General features: G+C 49.3%; 2 protein-coding genes across 3 annotated transcripts; one reads left to right on the top strand and one right to left on the bottom strand.

The window, feature by feature from the left end:
- Positions 1-245: 245 nt before the first annotated feature.
- On the top strand, positions 246-11,479 carry LOC136486890 (uncharacterized). 2 transcript variants are annotated; one of them, XM_066483951.1, is made up of 6 exons: positions 246-429; positions 7,442-7,514; positions 7,900-7,993; positions 10,494-10,610; positions 10,689-10,740; positions 10,818-11,479. In XM_066483951.1, the coding sequence occupies exons 1-6, from the start codon at positions 397-399 to the stop codon at positions 11,214-11,216; spliced, it is 768 nt and encodes a 255-aa protein (XP_066340048.1). In that variant the 5' UTR covers positions 246-396; the 3' UTR covers positions 11,217-11,479. The 2 variants fall into 2 exon arrangements, with proteins under 2 accessions (XP_066340048.1, XP_066340049.1); XM_066483952.1 differs by lacking the exon at positions 246-429 and adding an exon at positions 719-866.
- A 191-nt stretch (positions 11,480-11,670) lies between these two features.
- Positions 11,671-15,929, bottom strand: LOC136485165 (glutamyl-tRNA(Gln) amidotransferase subunit B, chloroplastic/mitochondrial). The gene is made up of 8 exons (XM_066482102.1): positions 15,081-15,929; positions 14,148-14,357; positions 13,540-13,680; positions 13,255-13,458; positions 12,748-12,945; positions 12,543-12,611; positions 12,076-12,192; positions 11,671-11,992 (listed from the first exon to the last, which is right to left on the bottom strand). Exons 1-8 carry the CDS (start codon positions 15,705-15,707, stop codon positions 11,915-11,917), a joined length of 1,644 nt encoding a protein of 547 aa, XP_066338199.1. The 5' UTR covers positions 15,708-15,929; the 3' UTR covers positions 11,671-11,914.
- Positions 15,930-20,995: the final 5,066 nt, after the last annotated feature.

Here is a 20,995-nt window from a genome sequence, read left to right on the forward strand (position 1 = left end):
TAGGAGGGAAGTAGGACATACGAGTAGATTCTTTTTTTTTTTTTTGAGAGGATTGGTATGAGTCCAGGCCGTTTCAGCCTCATAGGCATTTCGGGGCGAGAAACCCCATGTAGAGCCCGGCCCAGTTCGGCCGCCGTTGCGTGATGTGACGCGGTAGGAGCACGGGCGCCTCGGGCGGATGACGCCGTCACGTCGCGGTGGTGCGCTGCGCCTGCCTCCTGCACGTCCTGCGTGCGTTCAACCTGGTGGTGCTGAACAAGAGGACAAGCCGGCAACGCCAAACGAGAAAAGAAACCCAAGCCTTCATCACCGAAAAAAAAAGCGCAAAAAAGAAGAAAAGAGGAGTAGACTGCGACAGCGAGCGTCCGTCGAGCCGGCGAGGAGGCGGAGGCGAATATGAGGAAGAAGCTCGGCACCCGGTTCCCCGCGGTACGTTGCTCCCCTCGCCCGTCCTGCTCGTACCGTCTCTCCCTCTGATCCGCCGCGCGCGCCCGCCCGCGCGCGTGATCTGATCTGATCTGGGTCGCCGCGCGCGGTGCAGATCTTCGCCCTCGCGGGCGGGATCCGGTGGATGCCGGCCGCCGTTGACTTTCGTGGGCGGGGATTTCGCTGGGTGTGGTGGAGGCGGGGCTCGGGCTCAGATCGGCTCCTGTGCTCTCTCTCTCTCGCGCGCGCGGGGAAGTAATTCGTTTTGCTTTTTTTTTTTTTTTTTTTTTTCATTTTTTCCTTTGTTAACTTTTTCGGGGTCTATCTCGGATCCTCAGTGCTCAACAAAGGACGTCGAGTTCTGCGCTCGTGTTGTTTTGAGCGGATGGAGAGATTTTGTGGGCGCTCGCAGCTGACTAGATCAGTGCCGTTGACGTACGGTGAGTGTTAGTCCGTGTGAACGGGACAGCCTGATGTGATCTCCACGCGCCGCTGGTTATATCCTCAATCGCTTCGCTTGGCGTGTAGATCCAAAGGGATGGGCTAGATCCTGCTGTCGGCCTGTGTTTTGGTTGCAAGATCTCCAGATCATGTGAGCATGTACTTGCTGGTCCCATGTATATATTGCTGGGATACTCAACATGTGATCTGGTGCATGAGTACTTATGCAGTGGAATTCATGTGTAGCCTTCATCATGGGGTTGTATTATGGTCTGGTAGGAGTAGAGTTTGAAACGACAGTAACTTCCATTGTTATGTTGGGTCTATATGTGTTTGGTGAGGGATAGTTGGGCACGGCCTAGTCTGATGCTGTAGTGCTGTAGGCTCAGGTGCCCTGCCACCATTCTGGATTATTCCATCTGAACATGCCACCATTTGTTAAGCAGAGCTGTTTGTGGATCTCAGCATTTATTGTATGCCCTCAGGTCGGTTTTGAATCTTCAAAGCCTCTTGTTGTTCTGTTGTCATGGAACCAACGAGAGTTGAAGTTCCAAGCTACACACCAGTTGTTAGTCGCTGAATTCTTACTCTTGTAGTAGCAGAATTCTTACTCTCATCGAGAGAGGATGACACTAGGAGTTAGGGCAATTTTCTGGTTTATTTTCAAATGTCATACCCACCTGAGGGGTTGGGGATACATATTTATATTCTGCTAGCCAGCCAAGCATATGTCAAGATGTTAGTCTAAGATGCTAGGATGTTGTCCTCTCAGTCAAGATGCTGCTGCAGCCAGCCCCACAAAGACTGCCAACAGAGACTTATCCCACCATTCTCCCCCTAAGTCTTGTGCATCGTCTTGTGGGAAAGTTGAACCATCCCGGTCCTGGAGCAGAGCTCAAGGAACTTGATCCTCCCAAGGGGCTTGGTGAGCAGGTCCGCAAGCTGGTCCTTGGTGTTGATGTAGCTCGCCTTGATGCTCCCTTCCTCCAAACAACCTCGGATGAAGTGGTACCTCACCCGGATGTGCTTGCTGCGTTCATGTAAAACGAGGTTCTTTGCCAGGGCCAGAGCGGACTTGCTGTCCACCCTGAGCTCCACCGCTCTAGTGTCTCTGTCGAGGAGATCACCAAGCAGTCGAGCGAGCCAAAGCGCCTGAGTCGAAGCGGTGGAGGCCGCTATGTACTCGGCCTCACAGCTGGACAGGGCCACCACCTGCTGCTTGACCGACTGCCAGCTAACGAGGCACTTGTCGAGGAAGAAGAGGATCCCGCTTGTGCTCTTGTTGGTGTCGATGTCGCCGGCGTGGTCGCTGTCGCTGTACCCGACGAAGTGTGTCGCCCCAGAGCACCTAGGGTAGTAGAGGCCGTGGTCGAGAGTCCCCGCAACGTAGCGGACGATCCTCTTCACAGCCTGCTGGTGCTCCGTTGTCGGTCGCTGCATGAACCGACTAACGTAGCCGACGGAGAATGCCATGTCCGGCCGTGTGTGGGCGAGGTAGCGAAGGCTCCCCACAAGACGCCGGTATTGCGTAGCGTCCACCTCCTCCGTCGTGCTGTCGCGGCTCAGTTTTAGCCTCTCCTCCATCGGAGTGAGAGCTGGGTTGCAGTCGGTGAGCCCAGCTAGCTCAACGACGCGCTTGGCGTAGGCGGTCTGTCGAAGCGTGATCCCGGAGTCATCCTGGTGCACCTCGATTCCCAGGTAGGAGAGAGGCCTCAGGTCACTCATTTGGAAGGTGGCCTTCATCTCTTCCTTGAATGCCGCCACCTCCGCATCCTTGGTGCCGATGATCACCAAGTCGTCGACGTAGACACCCACCAGCAGAGCATTTCCTCCACTGCCCCGTCGATAGATGGCCGCCTCGTGCGGGCTTTGCTCGAAGCCCATCCCCTTTAGCGTGGAATCCAATTTAGCATTCCACTCCCTCGGTGCCTGCCGCAAGCCATAGAGGGCCTTGCGCAGGCGGAGCACCTTGCCCTCCTTGCCAGGGATCACAAATCCCGGCGGCTGGTGCACGTAGACCTCCTCCTTCAAGTCACCGTTAAGGAACGCCGACTTGACGACCATGTGATGAACACGCTAGCCCTCCTGGGCAGCTAGCGCAAGGAGGAGTCGCACAGACTCCATCCGTGCCATGGGAGCGAAGGCGTCGTCGAAGTCGACCCCCTCCTGCTGCACAAAACCTGGTGCCACCAAGCGAGCCTTGTGCTTGACGATGGCGCTGGCTTCATCCCTCTTTAGCTTGTACACCCACTTAAGGGTGATCGCGCGGTGACCACGAGGAAGGTCAGCAAGCTCCCAGGTGCGGTTCTTCTCAACCGCATCCATCTCCAACTGCATTGCGGCGCGCCATGCCGCGTGTCTCTCGGCCTCTGCGAACGACCGAGGCTCGCCGTCGTCACATGCAAGGTGCAACTGCGCCTTCAGGTCCTCCAGGTCGTGAGGCACCAGTTCCGGCACCGACTGGTCGCCAAGAAGGTTCTCCATCGTACGGTACCGCAACGGCTCGCCGTCGTGGTACGCGTCGATGCGCTCCTCGTCGTGAGAGAGCGAAGTAGCGAGCTTAACCGGGCTGTGCTCGACACGAGCTGGTGTTGGAGTAGACATGCCCGGAGAGGTGCCTGTCGGTGCTGGAGTGTGGCGTTGCCAGCTGTGGTGGAGCCGGCGAAGGACTCATCGCAGCTGAGGTCCTGGCTGGAGAGCGTGGTGCTGTCGGAGTAGAAGGCGCCGGGGTCGGTGGAGGCTCGGGGACTGGGGTAGACGCGCTCGCCGAAGAAGAGCTGCCTACTCCCCCAGCTCCCTCGAAGTGGACGTACTCGATAGTGAAGTCGTCGTACGTCGGAGCCGAGCCGTCGTTCATCGCCTTGTCCCACGCCCATCCTCGCCCTTCGTTGAACACAACGTCGCGCGCCGTGCGCACACGCTGTGTCTTCGGGTCGAGGATGCGGTAGGCCTTCGAGCCCTCCGCGTAGCCGATGAACACTCCCGGAGTGCTCCTGTTGTCGAGCTTGCTGATGTGGCCAAGCTCCTTGGCAAACGCGAGGCAGCTGAAGACCCGCAAGTGGGAGACCGCCGGCTTGCGCCCATGCCAAGCCTCGTATGGCGTCCTGCCGTCGAGCGCCTTGGTAGGCGAGCGGTTGAGGATGTAGATGGCCGCCACCACCGCCTCTCCCCAGAAGACAGCCAGCATCCCCTCTGCTTGAGAAGGGCCTAAGCCATCCCCACAACCGTCTGGTTGTGCCGCTCGACGACGCCGTTCTGCTACGGGCTGTACGGCGCGGAGTAGTGGCGCTGAATACCCTCATTAGCGTAGTACGACGCGAATTCAGCCGTCGTGAATTCGCCGCCGTTGTCGGTGCGCAGCACGCGCAGCTTGCGGCCGCACTCTACCTCCGCAGCAGCCTGCGAGCGCCTGATGGCGTCCGCAGCCTCTCCCTTGCTGCTGAGGACCATCACCCACATGTAGCGGGAGAGGTCGTCAACGAGCAGCAGGAAGTAGCGTTGTCCTCCCGGTGTGGCCGGTGTCACCGGGCCACACAAGTCCCCGTGCACAAGCTCGAGCCTCTCCTTGGCTCGAAAGCTTGCCCGCTGGGGAAAGGGGAGTCGCCTCTGCTTCGTCAACACACAGACGTCGCAGAGCTGCTCCACATGGTCGAGGCACGGCAGGCCTCGCACCATCTCCGTGGCACTGAGCTGCTTCAGGGCCTCGAAGTGAAGGTGCCCGAAACGCTCGTGCCACTGCCACGCCTCGTCGTCCCGACGAGCAGCGAGACAGAGGGGTTGTGCCACCTGCACGTTGAGGACGTAGAGTCGATTTGCGCTTCTGGTTACCTTGGCAAGAAGGCGACGACGGCGATCCCAAATCCTCATGACTGCATCCTCAACCACCACGCGTGAACCATTCTCATCCAGTTGTCCCAAGCTGATGATAGAGTTCCTCAACGCGGGGATGTAGTAGACTTCGGTGAGCAGCCTGTGCTCGCCAGACATGGCGGTGAAGATGACGGAGCCGACTTGATCTCCACGCCGGAGGCATCCCCAAACTTGACGGAGCCTCGGACGCTAGAGTCAAGCTCGGTGAAGAACTCCCGTCGACCGGTCATGTGATGGGTGGCGCCGGTGTCGAGGCACCACCCGTCAGTCTTGTTGTTGCCGGAGCTGTCGCCGAGGAGGGCGTGTGCTTTTGGCTCGTCAAGGTGGAGGAGAGCTGTTGCGGCTGGTGCCGCTGGAGGTAGCTCGATGCTTGCATGTGCTATGAACAGAGCTGGCTCCTCTGCTTGTGCGACGTGGGCCTAGCCGCGTCGTGGTTGTCGACAGTCCTTGGCCCAATGGCCAAGCTGGCCGCAGTTGCGGCAGGCGTCGTCTCGTGTCGGCTTGTGCCTGCCGGCGGCGCCGCCCTGGGCGCCTCCGCGGGCATCACCCTCGGCACGTCCTCGCGCCCCGGCCTGGGCATCTCTGCGCGCCTTGCTTGGCTTGCCTCGCTTGCGGCCGCCTGTCGTGGAAGAAGGCTCCCCCTTCTTCCGGTCACCTTGGCTGGCAAGCCACTGCTCCCGAGTGAGAAGGAGCTTCCCGCTAGTGGTGATGGGCCCCGAGAGAGCCTGTGGCTCATCGCTGTCGACGACCTTGAGGCGACCTATCGCTTCCTCGATCGACATCGTGGAGAGATCCAGCAGAGACTCGATCGAGCGAGCCATCTGCTTGTACTTCTCAGGGACGCAGCGGAAGAGCTTTTCGACAGCTCTCTCTTCGCCGTAGGTGCCATCGCCGAACTGCACCATCTTCTACAACAGAGTGTTGAGACGGAGAGCAAAGTCATCAACGTCTGCACTTGGCTTGAAGGCCAGGTTCTCCCACTCCTTGCGAAGTGTCTGCAGTGTGGACTTGCGGGCGCGGTCGCTGCCGATGCGTGCTGCAGCGATGGCGTCCCAAGCCTCCTTGGCAGTCCGCTTGTTGGTAAGCGAGAATTGCATCTCGGGCGGGACTGCAGCGATGAGGGCATCCAGCGCCCGTCGATCTAGGTCGTAGTCAACGTCGCCGTACCGGACTGCCTCCCACATGTGCCGCACCTGGAGCTTTACCATCATCACCGCAGCCCAATCGACGTAGTTGGTCTTGGTGAGGGTAGGCCACCCACCGTCGGGGCCAACGTCCCTGACGACAGCCTGGAGCCCGTGGTAACCACGGTACCGATTCGGGGAGAGAGAGCCACGCTGCCCGTGAAGGCCGCGCTCTCCATTGACCCGTCTGCCACCGTCGCCGTGCGCGCCTCCTCCAGGAGCGCCGCCGGCGCATCCGTGCCTGTCTGGGCTGCCGCCGCGCTCGTGGGCGTGCACGGCTCCTCCAGGAGCGCCACTGCCGTGTGCGCCTCCTCTAGGAGCGCCGCCAGCGTGTCCGCGCCTGTCTGAGCTGCCGCCACGCTCGTGGGCGTGCGCGGCTGCCCCAGGAGCGCCACCGCCGTGCGCGCCTCCTCCAGGAGCGCCGCCAGCGCGTCCGCGCATGTCTGGGCTGCCGCCACGCTCGTGGGCGTCCGCGACTGCCCACTGCGCCGCCCACGCTCGCGCTGCCTCCCTCTCTAGCAGCTCGAGGTCCACGTCGGCAGTGTCGTCAGCGGAAATGGAGCTGCCGATGCTGCCGCGCAGAGCCTCGACCTCCGCTGCCGCCGCACGCGCTGCATCCGCTGCCGCTCTGGCTGCTGCCAGCTCCGCCGCTGCCAGCCTTGCCGCCGCCGCAGTGGTCTCTGTCGCCGCTCACTCGCGTTCCTTTGCCGCGGCAAGTTCGGCCTCCTGCCGCCGCCGCGTGCTCGAGGCGACCGAGCGCTGAGACTGCCCTGCGGACATGACGCGCTACCGGGGGGCTGCTGCGTGGGGAGAGGGCTGCTTCAGCGCAGAGGGAGAGGAGTGGACAGGAGCGGCCGGAGGAGCTGCTGCTGCCAACAGCTGGGGCTGTTGTGGGGCTGGGAGAGAAGATGAGCAAGAGATGCTCAGACTACAGGATAATACGGCTCTGATACCAGTTGTTAGTCGCTGAATTCTTACTCTTGATAGTAGCAGAATTCTTACTCTCATCGAGAGAGGATGACACTAGGAGTTGGGGCAATTTTCTGGTTTATTTCCAAATGTCATACCCACCTGAGGGGTTGGGGATACATATTTATAGGCTGCTAGCCAGCCAAGCATATGCCAAGATGTTAGTCTAAGATGTTAATATGCTGTCCTAAGATGCTGTCCTAGCTAAAGACCAGCTGCAAGGGTGCTGTCCTCTCAGTCAAGATGCTGCTGCAGCCAGCCCCACAAAGACTGCCAACAGAGACTTATCCCATCACCAGTATGGTTTGCACTGCAGGCGCATATTTTGTTGTATTTAGCTGAAGAGATCATTTCTGGATTCTAGCATTTGCTCTATTTTTCATGAAATTGAATAACATGGTTTTAACAACTCCTTTGATGTCTGTACTGATTACTCAAGGTTTGGGTTTTGTATTTGGTTGTGGGATGTGTTTCGTAGATAATTTTTCAAATATATAAGTTGTATATAATGGCATGAAGTTGTCCCCTAACTATGTTCTCTATTATAATAGGCTCGAATCAAAAAGATAATGCAAGCAGATGAGGATGTTGGAAAGATTGCACAAGCGGTGCCTGTTTTAGTCTGTAAGTTCCGCAAGAATCGTTGTGCTTTTGTATGTATTATGTACATATCTGTGTTTTCCCACAATAATCTAGTATATCTACTTAAATAAAACAAGCAAAAAGGGATGATCTTTTAGCACATCGTTTGGCATCCATTCATCTGGTTGACTGGCTAATGGCTCTCTTTGCAAACTGGTTTACTGGTTTCAAGTCCACACTAATGATACAAAAGAGAGATTGACCTTGTAAATTTTTAGAAGTTTGTTTGGTCAACATTTTCAGTTTTTCTTTGTGGGCATCATTACTTTCATTCACGGTTCTCTATATCCTGCTACTATTACATGTAACCATGATGAAGCATACATAAATGAAATTTCTGACATTTTGAGTTTCCATTTGCATGCAGCGAGGGCTCTTGAATTATTTTTACAAGATTTAATTGACCGGACTTATGAAATTACTCTTCAAAGTGGAGCAAAGACACTGAATTCCTTCCACCTGTGAGTTCAATATCACCTGACATTTTGTTTTTTTATAAAATAAAAATTATGAGGTGATGTAATGTATCTTTTAAAATAAATGGATCTCTTTGATGAATTTCAGCTACTAGCCTAATTAAATACACTGACTTTATTTAGCATGTCTAGTGAGGGTAATCTGGATGCTTCCAATTCGCAATTGCTATGTTTCAATGTTTGAACTTTGGTGTACAATATCAGCTGTGAACTGTGATGTTTATATGTCCCATCATTTTTTGACGTGAATTTTGTTAAAAGTTTTTTGGGGTGACAGAGGAGCTGGGATCTCTCCCCCCTCCCTGCCCCAAATAGGATCTTATCCAGAATTCATTTTTTTTTAGAATTATAGGGTGATGCCCCTGTCTTAGCATTAGCAAAGACATCAGGTTTTTACAGCATTCAGGTGGGATACACCTGTCCATACAGTCTTAGTGAAATACCCTCAAGTTTATGACAGAAACCTCAACGAAGCATAAAAGGTAAGCTAGCTAAAACTGATGCAAAACTCTTTCAAAAACAGCAAGCTTTAAACGATTCCTCATCACTTCTTCAGCGTTTCAAAGTCGATCAGCTTCATCCAGGCTCTCTCCTCCTTCCCATCACTTGCCTTAGTACTTTCTGAAAGCTTCCTCTTCACTTCCTCAGGTACAGGCTGATCATCCCAGTTATGCGCCAGCTGGAACATCAGGCATCTCCTTTCTCACTTACTTTGCTCAGCCACAGATTCTTGTTGGATTTGTAGCAATGTTCTTCAACTTCTTCAATCTCAGATGGAACTCTTGTTTTTTTCTCCTGGGGACATAGGACAACCCATGTCTGCAGCATAGCTGCAATTCTCAAAAGCAGGAGCCTCAAATCCACCCAAGACTGTCCCTGAAAACAAATGCCATTCCTTAGCTTCCAAAGCCCCCACAGGGCTGCAGCACAAAAGGAATTGCATACTGAATTTTTTTTATTACTTAACCACAACTGTCCAATAGACAGGAAACCCTGTCCTACATTTCTATCACATACTTCAGAGAAATAAATCCACATCTGCTTAGCTACAGCACACTCAAAGAAAAGGTGCTGCACTGATTCATTTTCAGAACAGAAAAGGCATGTCATATCATCTAATTTCTTTCTTATACTCAGATTATCACGAGTCAAAGTCTTATTTTTAGATAACAGCCAAAGAAAGAACTGAACTCTAGGTGGAACTTTGAGATTCCACACTGCTGGAACATGAACTGGTGTTATGCCTCTAAAATTAATTACTCTATATAGAGATTGTGAAGACTAAATGCCAGATGAGTTAAATTGCCAAATTAAAGTATCTTCATCCTCAGTAAAAGAGATGGTTGAAGCCAACGGTACAATTTCTAACCACATGTTATACAATCTCTGATTGAAACCTCTTCTAAAGGTACACTTCAAGTCTACACCATCCCAAAGCTCAGCTACAGTTCCAGCTTGTTCCTGTACTAAAACATACACATCCCAATATTGAATAGCTAAGCTAGTGGAACCTAACCAGTTATCTTCCCAAAACTTCACCTTCTTCCCATCACCTATTTTCCACCTAAAATCCATGTTAGCTGCAGAAGCGGCCCACATAAGACCTCTAAAAAAAGGTCTTATGCATCACCTATTTTCCACTTGTTCCAGAATTCATCTTGTTTGTGTTGCTTATGACATCAAGATAAGTTGTCCAGAAACAGAATTCATATGCCTCATATAACTACTGCATATTCCATTCCACTGCATATGGCTTTTGGTTGTAGATTCCTTGGTATAAGGTTTACTAGTTAAAAGGTTAGATGTTATCTAAGTTAACATTCATAATATCTGTAGGTGGGATTCAGAACTGGTCGGTCCCTGACTATGGCCAGCTAATTTGTACTATATAAGTTAATAAGGCACTCGAGCTAGACTCATCAAATGTTTTTGCATCACCTCTGGAGGAAGTGATGAACAGATCGCTTTCGGCAGAAGTCTCAACTTCAAAGTAATCTTCTGGGGCATGTTTGGTTCGATGCCTGCTAGACAGCTCACTGGCCAGGCAGTGATCTGAGTCCTAGGCTCCCGAAATCGGAAGCCTGGGAGCGCTGCCTGAGCCAGGCAGCTTCGGCCAGGAGCCAACCGAACACCCCGTAAGATCTGAATTTAAATATGGAAGCAGGTTGGTTTTGGTAACCAATTTTGGAAGTTGGTATTTTTCTTTCCACTGTAAGCGACTTTAGTGTGGTTTCTGGAATTTGAGCTCATGAACATTTCTAAATAAGAGATTTGTAGAGGTTATGTATCCTCGAAACTGAAACTGGGCAGATAGTTATCCCATCCTGCTCATGTAGATCTAGCATACATAGCTTGTCTAGTTTGTTTGGAGTTAAGTTTCATATTTAAATGCGAGTTGTTGTATTGAGGTTAATTTCGATGGACCAAATTTTTTTCTTGTTAAAATGCTAGCTGATAGTTTCAACTTCTGACATCTGATGTTCAGGAAGCAATGTGTGAAGAGGTACAGTTCTTTTGATTTCCTAACTGAAGTTGTCAACAAGGTACCAGATCTTGGTGGCGCTGATTCCTGTGGAGATGAAAGAGGATTGCCTAGAAGAAGGTAAGTTCAGTTGTTGTAATCAGCATTTATGATTCAATTGTATCAAGTACCTAACAGTGTTTGAAATTCACTTTTCAGAAAGTCAAATGGCAGTGACCCAGAGAATGATGAATCAAGATCCAGTAAAATAGTGCGTACATCAGCCATCACAGCTCACCTGATTGTTATATAAATGGATATTTGATAATAGAACCCCTGGTTTTTCAGGCCATAAGAAATGCAAACATCAGCCCCAGAGGACGTGGGAGGGTCCGAGGCAGAGGGCGAGGTCGGCCACCAACCAAGAGAAAGGAAGTTGGTTATGTACAATTTGAAGATGAGAGCAGCATGTTTGCTGAACAAGGTGAGCCCTTACCAGGAGAGGAAACAGTTCAAGAGATCAACAATGGCAACGAGATCATGCCTCAAAGCACGCAACCTCCAGTAGAGGCTCCGCCAACAGCCCCTGCTCAAGCTACAAGTTCTAAGGTGGAAGAAGCAAACACCGATCATCAGTCAGATTGGCCTATGCCAGATGCCATTGGAAACATCGGTATGGGGCCATCTGGTTTTGGACATCTGACAGTGCAGGTTGATGAAGACGAGGACTACGACAATGAGGATTAGTCAGGGCCATCATCTCATTGTATGCACTAACAGGACTGTTCTGGTGTTGTAAAATGTAAATATAGTTTGAAATAGTTGCTGCAGCTTAGCTGTGATTGTTGTTATGCGGTTATGTAGTCCTGTGTAACTTTTGTTTTTCCAATAATTGCTTGGTAGTTGCTTTTTATTTACATGACATGATTGACTGTCTAAGCGTTTTGTCATATTTAACCCAGTATATTTGAGCAGGGATTGGCCATTTTAAGTATTTTGCCTTTATTCAACCTAGTATTTGAGCATTCCTATGATTCTCTCCGCTGGTTTTTGTTGCTTTATGGTGCGGTCAGCTGCTAGTATAATGCTGCTGTTCAATATTTTTTTGGTTCAACGAAAATTGTTGTAAATATTGTATGTTGCAGAGAAAATATATACAGCAGCGCAGACTGTCAACGCAGTAGTACAAAATACGCAGAAATTGCACACATGATTGGTGTAAGCTATTGCATAAAATATAATCAACACGCCATTTCAATGTATCAGCTAAGTACAATGATATCCATATTGTGAACAAAACTTCTACATTATTCACATTCTCAACTCAATGGACTGAAGGTAACGACTGCCAAACGATTGCCTAGCCAACAATATGGTTCAGGGACTTCATTTGAGGTTGCATTCTTCATGGACTCATTGAGATTTTCAGTATGGGGGAAAAATAACTAATTGGCATTCAGTTTCTCTCCAAGGATTTTATTCAACAGAACTGGGTTGGCCTTGCCCTTCGATGCTTTCATCACCTAGAAACAATTGAAGCAAATGTGATCACCCATAAGACCTCGTAGCTGCAGGGACAAACAGTGTTGGTGTTCAATTGACAAACCTGGCCAGCAAAAAATCCTTGTAGCTTAGTTTTTCCAGCACGGTACTGCTCAAGTTGCTTTGGATTATCAGCGATTACTTTATCTACCATTGCCTCAATTGCTGCTGGATCTGCTATCTGTCATTTCAAGTAATAATTTTTTGCCTTTCAGACAACCCAACCAGAGGTTTAAATAATGAAATTGCATCAACTGAGAGCACAACAATGCCTCTGAGTACTCATGAAAGTATAAGATGCAAATTACAAACTACAAACACCGATGAAATCAAGAGGGCATGTCAATATTATCCCAATTTTTGAGCATCTGAGTTAACAGGAATACCCAAAGGAAAAAACATGCATTAGCAATGCCGAAGGACGTTAAGTGTATTTGTGGAACACTTCACACTGGTGGCAGGGATCACAATATTTTTTTAGATGCTTGAACTACTATGGTTCCAAATAGTAACAAATGTGAGCACAGTTACCTGAACCAAATCTTTGTCTTCTATCACACCCTTAACTGTTCCACCTTTGGCAATGAGCTCGGCCAGTATCTGCAAGGACAGATTTAGAGAGGCATTATCATCGATGAGGGTGCAAAGCCTAGAAATGTGTAGAACCTATAGACTATGCCAAAACATAGAGCCAAAAAACAGTAACAAGAGGGAAAGCCCAGTTTAGCAATGTTACCTCCTTGCCGATCTTCCCACTTATAGTTCCATTCTTAATGGATGCTATCAGTTCGGAAAGCTCTAGAGGTGTTAATTTAATTTCATCAATGGAGACTTTTTCATCTTTGAGATAAGCAGCAATGTCACCCATGATCCAGTTGGCAGCCAGCTTTGCGTCAGCACCATGCTCAAGAGTAGAATCAAAGAAATGACCAATCTGGAATGATATAGACCCATCAGATTACTGAAGTTATTGTGAGCAATAGAGAGAATGTATTGCCTTGTCCAGCAAAAAAAACAAGTCCTATGTACTACAATAAGGGACCCCTGGCAAATATGTGAACCACTACCAAGCCTGATGAAATGGAATTTTACAATTGTATAGCCAGTTAAAGATCAGACCATGAATGAGGGACACACATGAATGAGGCTACCATGAATGAGGGAGATCAGACCATGAACTTCTAAATAATCAGTGGACACACATGCATGTGAACCTACACCAACACAGAAGATGGAATCTTACAGTATCATCATTAGCAAGGAACAGAACATCTTGCATACTGAGTCCCATATTCTCATAACGCCTACGCTTTGCTTCTGGAAGCTCTGGCATTGACTTGCTGATTTCATTAATATAGTCACTAGTGAGAACTACTTCAGGAAGATCAGGTTCTGGAAAATATCTGTAGTCAGCAAGTCCCTCCTTTTTTCGCATTGTAAAAGTTTTCTGATGATATAGATAGAGAAAATAATTAGTACTTGGAAGTAAAAAGCCAGCACAAAAGAAGGTTAGAGTTGGGGACAACACCTGAGAAGATTCATCCCACAGACGGGTTTCTTGTACAATTTGATCAGCCTGGCCTTCTTTATGGAGCAGAATCTGCCGGGAGATCTCATAATCGATTGCCCTATTTATCGCAGAAAATGAGTTCATATTCTTTATTTCCACCTGAAGGAATTGAAAGAAGAGTGTGACGCTATTTCTAGAAAATAATGGTGGATAAGCAATTGAAGATGATCTAACTTATTTTCCCTTAATGTGCCATGAATAACTAAGCAGGCAAGAAACCAATGAACTGCAATTATGCATGTTTCTGGGCATAACAAGCAATTTAGCTACATGGATTTTTACCAAATGGCTACATAAGCAACTGCAATTATGTATACTATCAAATATAACAAGCATAAACCATGATCCCCCAAGCCCCCACACGGGTTGAATATTCAAGGCATCATTTAAAGCATGGTAAAATTTTCATGATAATTTAGCCCTCACTGAACAAAGGTTATTTATTTGGCCTGTAATAAGTTGGTTAACCGATGAATCATCAAATCATAACACTGGGAGCAAAAGTTGCCAACAGAAAAACACAGAATAACAATCAGTTAGGGAAGTCCTAAAGATATGAGGATCACCTTTGTACCAAATTCTGATTGCCCAACTGGTCGAACAGAAACATTCACATCACAACGAAGGGAACCTTCTTGCATGTTACCATTACTCACTCCCAGGTACCTAACGATCCTTTGCAGCTCAGCACCATACTCAGCAGCCTCTATCCCTGTTCTCATGTCTGGCTCTGAGACAATTTCAAGCAAAGGTACACCAGCCCTGTTTAGGTCAACCTAGCCAGCCAAAGTAGCAACCACTGATCAATAACTGAAGTTGCTGTACTTTAAGTGATGAGACGCTGTGTAATTCTTTTCATTCCCTCTGGATTTTCCCTGTCAATATTAGAGCAGTGCTTATGGTTTACTATCTGTATCATTGTACGGTGTTCCATATATCATACTTACACAAATCATAATTTCTTGTGTGAGCCTACCGCATGCATTTATAGCCAGAGGATTAAAATTTTGAAATAGTTACTGTCACCAGGAAGATGGGACTGTTCAGGCTATACACAGCTAGCCCATCTGTTCTACAACCAGCAAAAGCAAGGATTATTGTTTGGCCACATTATGATAGCAGTTGTCAGAATTTTTTTTTCACCGCAGTGTTTACTTTTATTTCGGTGGCAAACCAACTTCGCTCCCTTCACAGAGCAAGCTTTTGCTGGCGGTTGCAGATTAGATTGCCCCAAAATCCAAGTCTTTCTTATCCTACAAAACTCCAATCCATTCACAATAAAGCTAGAATTCCCCTGGCCTGAGATCCAAATGCTCCCTGATATCCAATCTTCAATATTTTTCTATGGTTTTATTCACTAATCTATAAGTTTTCTAATGCACTGTGGTAAATGTCAAAACTGATGTTGTGGTTTCAAAGTTGTTAAGCCAGACGGATATGACAAGCCGATCAGAATGTTCCTAACAGAAATTAGGCAATTAGTCAGAGACAAGGAAAACCTGAGAGTAACTGCTGGATTCAGAATGAAGCAGCTTGCCTGCATCTTCTTCCATGTGAACCCTTGTGATCCCAAACTTCCTATGCCCACCACCAAACTCCACCGGAAGGTCCAAATCGACATAACCCTTCTTGGCAATGGGGATGTCAAACTGCGAAATCTGGTACCCCTTGGGGAGGTCCGGGTAGAAATACTGCTTGCGATCAAACTTGGACGTCATCGAGATCTCGCAGTTGAGGGCGAGACCCAGCTTCACGGCGCACTCCACCACCTTCTCATTGAGAACCGGCAGCGTCCCCGGGTGGCCCATGCAGGTGGGGCAGACGGTGCTGTTGGGCTGGGCACCGTAGTTGTACGGGCAGGAGCAGAACGCCTTGGTGACGGTCGAGAGCTGGACATGGGTCTCAATCCCGATGACGGCTTCGAAGCCCTGTGTCTTCTGCTCAGCCGCCTCCTTGGTCGCCAGCTGAATTGACCTACTGGGCGCCGCTTTGGGCTCGGTGGCCTGCGCACTCTCCGCCCTAGCCGTGAAGCGGCACAACCGAGGCCGTAGAACAGTGAAGAAGAGGCCGGGGTTTGAGCTGGACGAGACTGGCGTCCTTATCCCTCGGAGGAGGGTTAGAGCCATCGTCGGCGAGTGTGCCCTGCACAGATTACAATCGCTGGCGGAGAATGAGGGTGGTAGGCGCGGCGAGCAGCAAGTACGGAGAAGCGGAGGGCGTGGGCGCCGGAAGAGGGTGTGGGCGAGGACCGGGGCGCAGAGGAAGAGCGCCGGAGGGCGTGGCCGCGCTGCTGGCGAGTGGCGGAAGGGGAGGGAAGGGGATTGGGTGCGGGCGGCGGAGCGGAGGGGATTGGCTGCGAGAGAGTTGGGCTGTGCCGCTTTGGTGGGCCTGGCCCATTCAGATTGTTTCCTTCCGCACTGAAAAAGTCCCGCCCAATTCGTCGTAGATTGCCAGTGAAAAAAAAATCCATCGTAGATTGCAAGCAAAAAGTAGTTTTTTTTAAAAAAAAATTGCAAGAAAAAATTAGTTTATTTTTTTATCTCCCTGCTCAAGTTTCAATTTCCTCCCAAATCCCTCCAAAAATGATCTCATCAAGATCAGCCGAGATTTCTCTCGTAGTCCCAGTTTGGAAACATGGTTTTAGGGGCAAAACCATTGTAAATTCGGACTTGCTCCGGACGTCGTTCCTAAAGTGGCGCGCAAATAGAGCAAACGAGCGTATCACGTGTCGTGCTCGTGAGGGAGCGCACTAGCAATGGCCCCGTGCTACCTCAAACGTCGCCCACGTCGCCCCCAACGTCGTCCGTGCTGCCGGCTGCTTCCTAAACGTATCCCATGTGCAACATCCGATCTACTTTTAAAACTTCCAGACAAAAAGAAAACAAATAAAACATTTGAAACAAGCGTTTGAAACACTTGCGAAAACGCCTGAAAAAAATTTGAAAAAAATTACAAACATATACAACATCTAGATGAAATACTTGCAAATATACGTATGAAACACATGAAAACACACATATGCTTGTAACATTTATGTATATGCAACATCCAAATCTACTGTTACAACATCCAGGCAAAACACTTGCAACATTAGTCTGGAATAAATGAAACATTTGATGTAGCCATTACAACATGTGCAACATCTCGATCTACTTTTGCAACATCGATATACAAAACTTGCAACATATATCTGAAATATCTGAAACACTTGAAACATACTAATGCAACATACGCTTTCAGCATAGCATTTGCTTGCTGCTTGGACGAATGGAGGCTCGTCGACGCAGAGCTCGATGCTGCAGAAGTGGTGCGGAGGTCACCGGTACGGAGCTCGTTAGCGGCACGGATCTTGACTGGGGTAGAGGCAGACGGATAGAGCATGGCTGCCACAGGCAGCGCGCTACGCGAGCAGGCAACGCGGCCAGGCGGGGGTGCAAAGGGAGCGGGCGACTTACGCACGACCTATAAGTAGCATTGGCCCCGTTCGCTTGGAGAAATTTTGGATGAATCTGAATGAATTTGTGAGAGAAAAATACTGTTCCGGATGAAAAAAAAAACGGATCAAGCAGGGTTTAAGGGCGAACGAACGGGGGCCATTACCGTTGTAATTTACATGCCCATATTTTTTTTACAGTCCACACTCCAAAATATTCTTTAGATGAATGGTTAGCCCACTAAATTAACTCCCGGATTGGATCAAAACCATCGGAAGAAACCTGTTTCCTATGAGGCCTGAGAAATAATACAACAAATGATGTCGGCCTGCTCGACTCCTCTCTGGTTGATGCCTTGCTCTGCGGAAATCAACGAATGGGCAGGCGCATCGGTGGCGGCTCCGAATGACATCCACGACACGCACAAGCACGTCGACGTCAGCTGCTACGGTGCGCGACTCAGCGAAGAGCAAATCCACGGCGAAGGCGACCTAATCTGCTGTAACACAAGCAAATGCATGGTGATGGCAACTGACAAATCCACAGGCGAGCGCACCAGTTTCTCATTTTTAGGTACATTCTCTCTTGTTCCCCATCCCACCTTGCCTTGTGTGTCATTTGATATATGCCGAACCGATGAAATTTCGGAAATGTTTGAACACGGTTGTCCGTCCTGTCAGGAAACTTGCCTTCCTGGCACTACTAAAAATTTAACCGAGGCGGACAGAAACAATTAATCGAGGCGGGCATCGCAACCGCCTCAGTCGAAAGTTCACAGTAAATAAATCTTAACTGAGGCAGTTAAAACACCCGCCTCCGTAAATCAAATAAAAAAACAAACAAAGAAAACCCATGGACAAACCCAGTTGTCCGTCCTATCAGGAAACTTGCCTTTCCTGTGATGCTTGTTACGGTGTTATTTACAATTTTAAGTTTGACATAAAAGATCACACCAATTTGAATATAATCTTATCTAATTCACGCCAATGCAATCACACGAGTACAATCCAAAATATCACAAAAGATCTCACCGAATCATGTAAACAGAACAACATTTTATACTAAACCTGACAATGAGCTTAATCAAGAATCTTGATCCGTGAAGTGCCGCCCTGTGTATACATAAAGCCTGTATACTTCACAGCATACAGAAGGTTTACCTTGTGTATACATAAAACCTAGCCTCGCTCCCATTGTTTGATTCCACCTTGCATTGTGCAAAAAACCTTGCCTCGCCTCGCAAAGTCCCAAACTCCGCCTCCCCGTTGCTTGCAACTAAGGCTGTGCCCATGAAGCGCTACTCGAGGAAGGGTCGCCTGGCTCTGGCCCCCGCTTCCTCCAGTGTACTGGCTCTTTCCGCTTCGGAGGAGGCAGGGCCGATGGTGCGCCCTACTTCGGTGTCGGCGGAGGCGGCATCAACGTCCATTTGCGGGAGACCGGTGTTCCCGTCGCGCTCCCACCCACCATCTTCTAGATTGCCATTGCTCTCCCCATCGCCCTCGACGATGACGCTAGCACCAGCGGCACCGGTTCCCTTGCCACCTGCTACTCCCGGTGTGCTCCACTTCGCCGTCGTTGTAGGCTGCGTGGACTCCTCTGTTCTTGATGGCCCATGCCACCGAGGACATGTCTGAGTGCTCTCCGACCTGCATTACGATGGACTTGGAGGATGATCAACTGGCATGGGTACACAACTCCCAACCCCGAGAGCCGGAAGCTGATGATACGCTGCCAGCCGCTATGGCTTGCTGGTCTGCCCCCTTTGCCCAGAGAGTGTGCCCCGTGGTTAGACACAGTCCGTCATCAGGGATCATGTCCTCGCTTGGGCCAACCTGCTGCCCACACAGGATGTATGCCATTGACAAGAAGATTGCCCATCATCATGCACTAGTGATGAACCAGGGCTGGATCGTCGATGGGGGCAGCCACCGGTGATTCCGTGCCATGCGACACCGGTTAGATTGGTTAATCGTTTGCCATCTAAATCTAATCGCTCTCCCCCTTATCACTGGGCTTGAACTTGTCTTCATTGTGCAGCGATTCCTCCATGGCGGTGCCACCCCCGTCGTGGGGCTTCCTACCAGGTGGTGCCGGAGAGTCGTCCCGTTGCCTGTTCGCTGTCCGCCAAGCCCATCTGTCCCCGCACAACCCTCTGGTTCTAAGTGGGCGAATCTATAGGCGATGAAAAAAATATCGTAAGTTATTGAAGCATTACCACGAGGTCCGAGCAGCATTGTGTGCATCCAGGCTACACACCAACATGCTATGTGGTGACTTGGTGGCCATGCTCGCTACACTTGTCGTGGTCCTACAGGAAGCCGCCTAGGCGCGAGAAGACAAGGTGGTTGTGGTGTCCGAAGCCATTCATCAAGCGGCTGCCATGGTGCTGGCCGCTGCCTAGCTTTAGTTTGGCGAGGTGGTGAACGTCAGGGTGGTGGAGCAGGGTTTTCCATCGAGATCGGATGACAATGAAATTGATGATCTCGTCGAGAGCCTCCGGCCAGCCGCCAACGGCATCTTAGTGAAGCTGAACGTGGAGCAGCTCCTGCACGCCCACCTCGACCCTTGATCTATGGGACGTATCAGTAGTACTAGTAGTCATGACTTGGTTTGATCTGTGGGATGTCCTTGCAAATATGTGAACTCTTATTTGCATGTCTGTGTGAACTTTTGCTGCATTTAAGTATTAGGTGGGTTAAACTCTATTGAGCATGGCCTAGCCCCCGTTGGTTGCTTTTCGCTGCAGATTTCTTTTTGCAGAGTTCATACAAACATGTGTCATTTTTCCTTGTTTTCCTATGATGCTTGTTACCATGTCATTTACAATTTTATGTTTGGACCCTATTTTTAAATCTGGGTCGCGCAGGATTGTTCGGCCGTTGAGAAACAACACAGGCCGAACTTTAGTGCACCATGCAACGTGACATACATCAAATGGACTTTGTGTACTCCTATGCTAATTTTCCAAGAACAAGGGAACATAGGGAAGGTAGTAAGGTCTACTGATGAACTCTGGCAGGACGCTACATCTACCATACAAATAGGTATGGACTAGCAAACTTGAAGCACCCCCAATCGAGTATGGAGCCCCAGAATAGGAGAGAACCAAATGATTACATATCTTCTATTAACACAAGATCTGCAATCATCAAGGTCAAGCTCCTATTCAACGACAGCACCTCACAAAGGATGGAGAAGGAGCACCTCGCAAAACTTGCACCAACATCTCTGTGAGGTGCTTTATATTCCATAATCTTGCTACCTCTGAGGATCGAGGGATGCAGATCTACATCTCAATGCTCAAATGCAACAAGATTATGGAATCTAAAGCACCCAATCTTGAAGGCCTTCTCCAAACACTAGCATCCTTGTGATGTTCTTTATCTCCATCTTGAACCTCTCACTGGGCTCTAGGCCATGAGAGGTGCAAGGAGAAAGACAAAGCACCTCTAGGCGATGAAGAAAGATGATTGCCTCATGAGTGTGTAGATTCAAGAGTGTGTGGATTCAAGAGTGTGTGGATTCGAGAGTGTGTGGATTGAGCCCAACAGGTGCATCTAGACCCTGGTTAAATAGGCCAGCCAAAGATGGAGAAGTGCAAGTAATGGTGATGCAAGTAGTTGGGAATTAACTCACGGTGGCTTTACCGCCGATAGACCAAATCTGACCGAGCCAGACCCATCACACTCTTCACTCTTTAGTCTACCCCTTGACTGCTGTGACTGCTTGGATTGGAATAAAAAAAGTATAGAAAAGACCTATCACAACTGCACCTAGCATTCCTAGTCTCAAGCATGTCAGAAGCTCTTTTTCTCGATTCACTTCTTGTGTCTAGCTTTCCTGCTGCATTCGCTTCACTCTAATATTTTACTGCACTCATATGAAAGTCCGATGCGGCACATTTCATCTCGTCGGACACAATACAGTATAGATCTGTGAGTAAAACTATTGCCTACGGAGTGCACTTGATCAATTTGTAT

The sequence above is a fragment of the Miscanthus floridulus genome, chromosome 10 (assembly GCF_019320115.1).
Source record: "Miscanthus floridulus cultivar M001 chromosome 10, ASM1932011v1, whole genome shotgun sequence".
Classification (NCBI taxonomy): Eukaryota; Viridiplantae; Streptophyta; class Magnoliopsida; order Poales; family Poaceae; genus Miscanthus; species Miscanthus floridulus.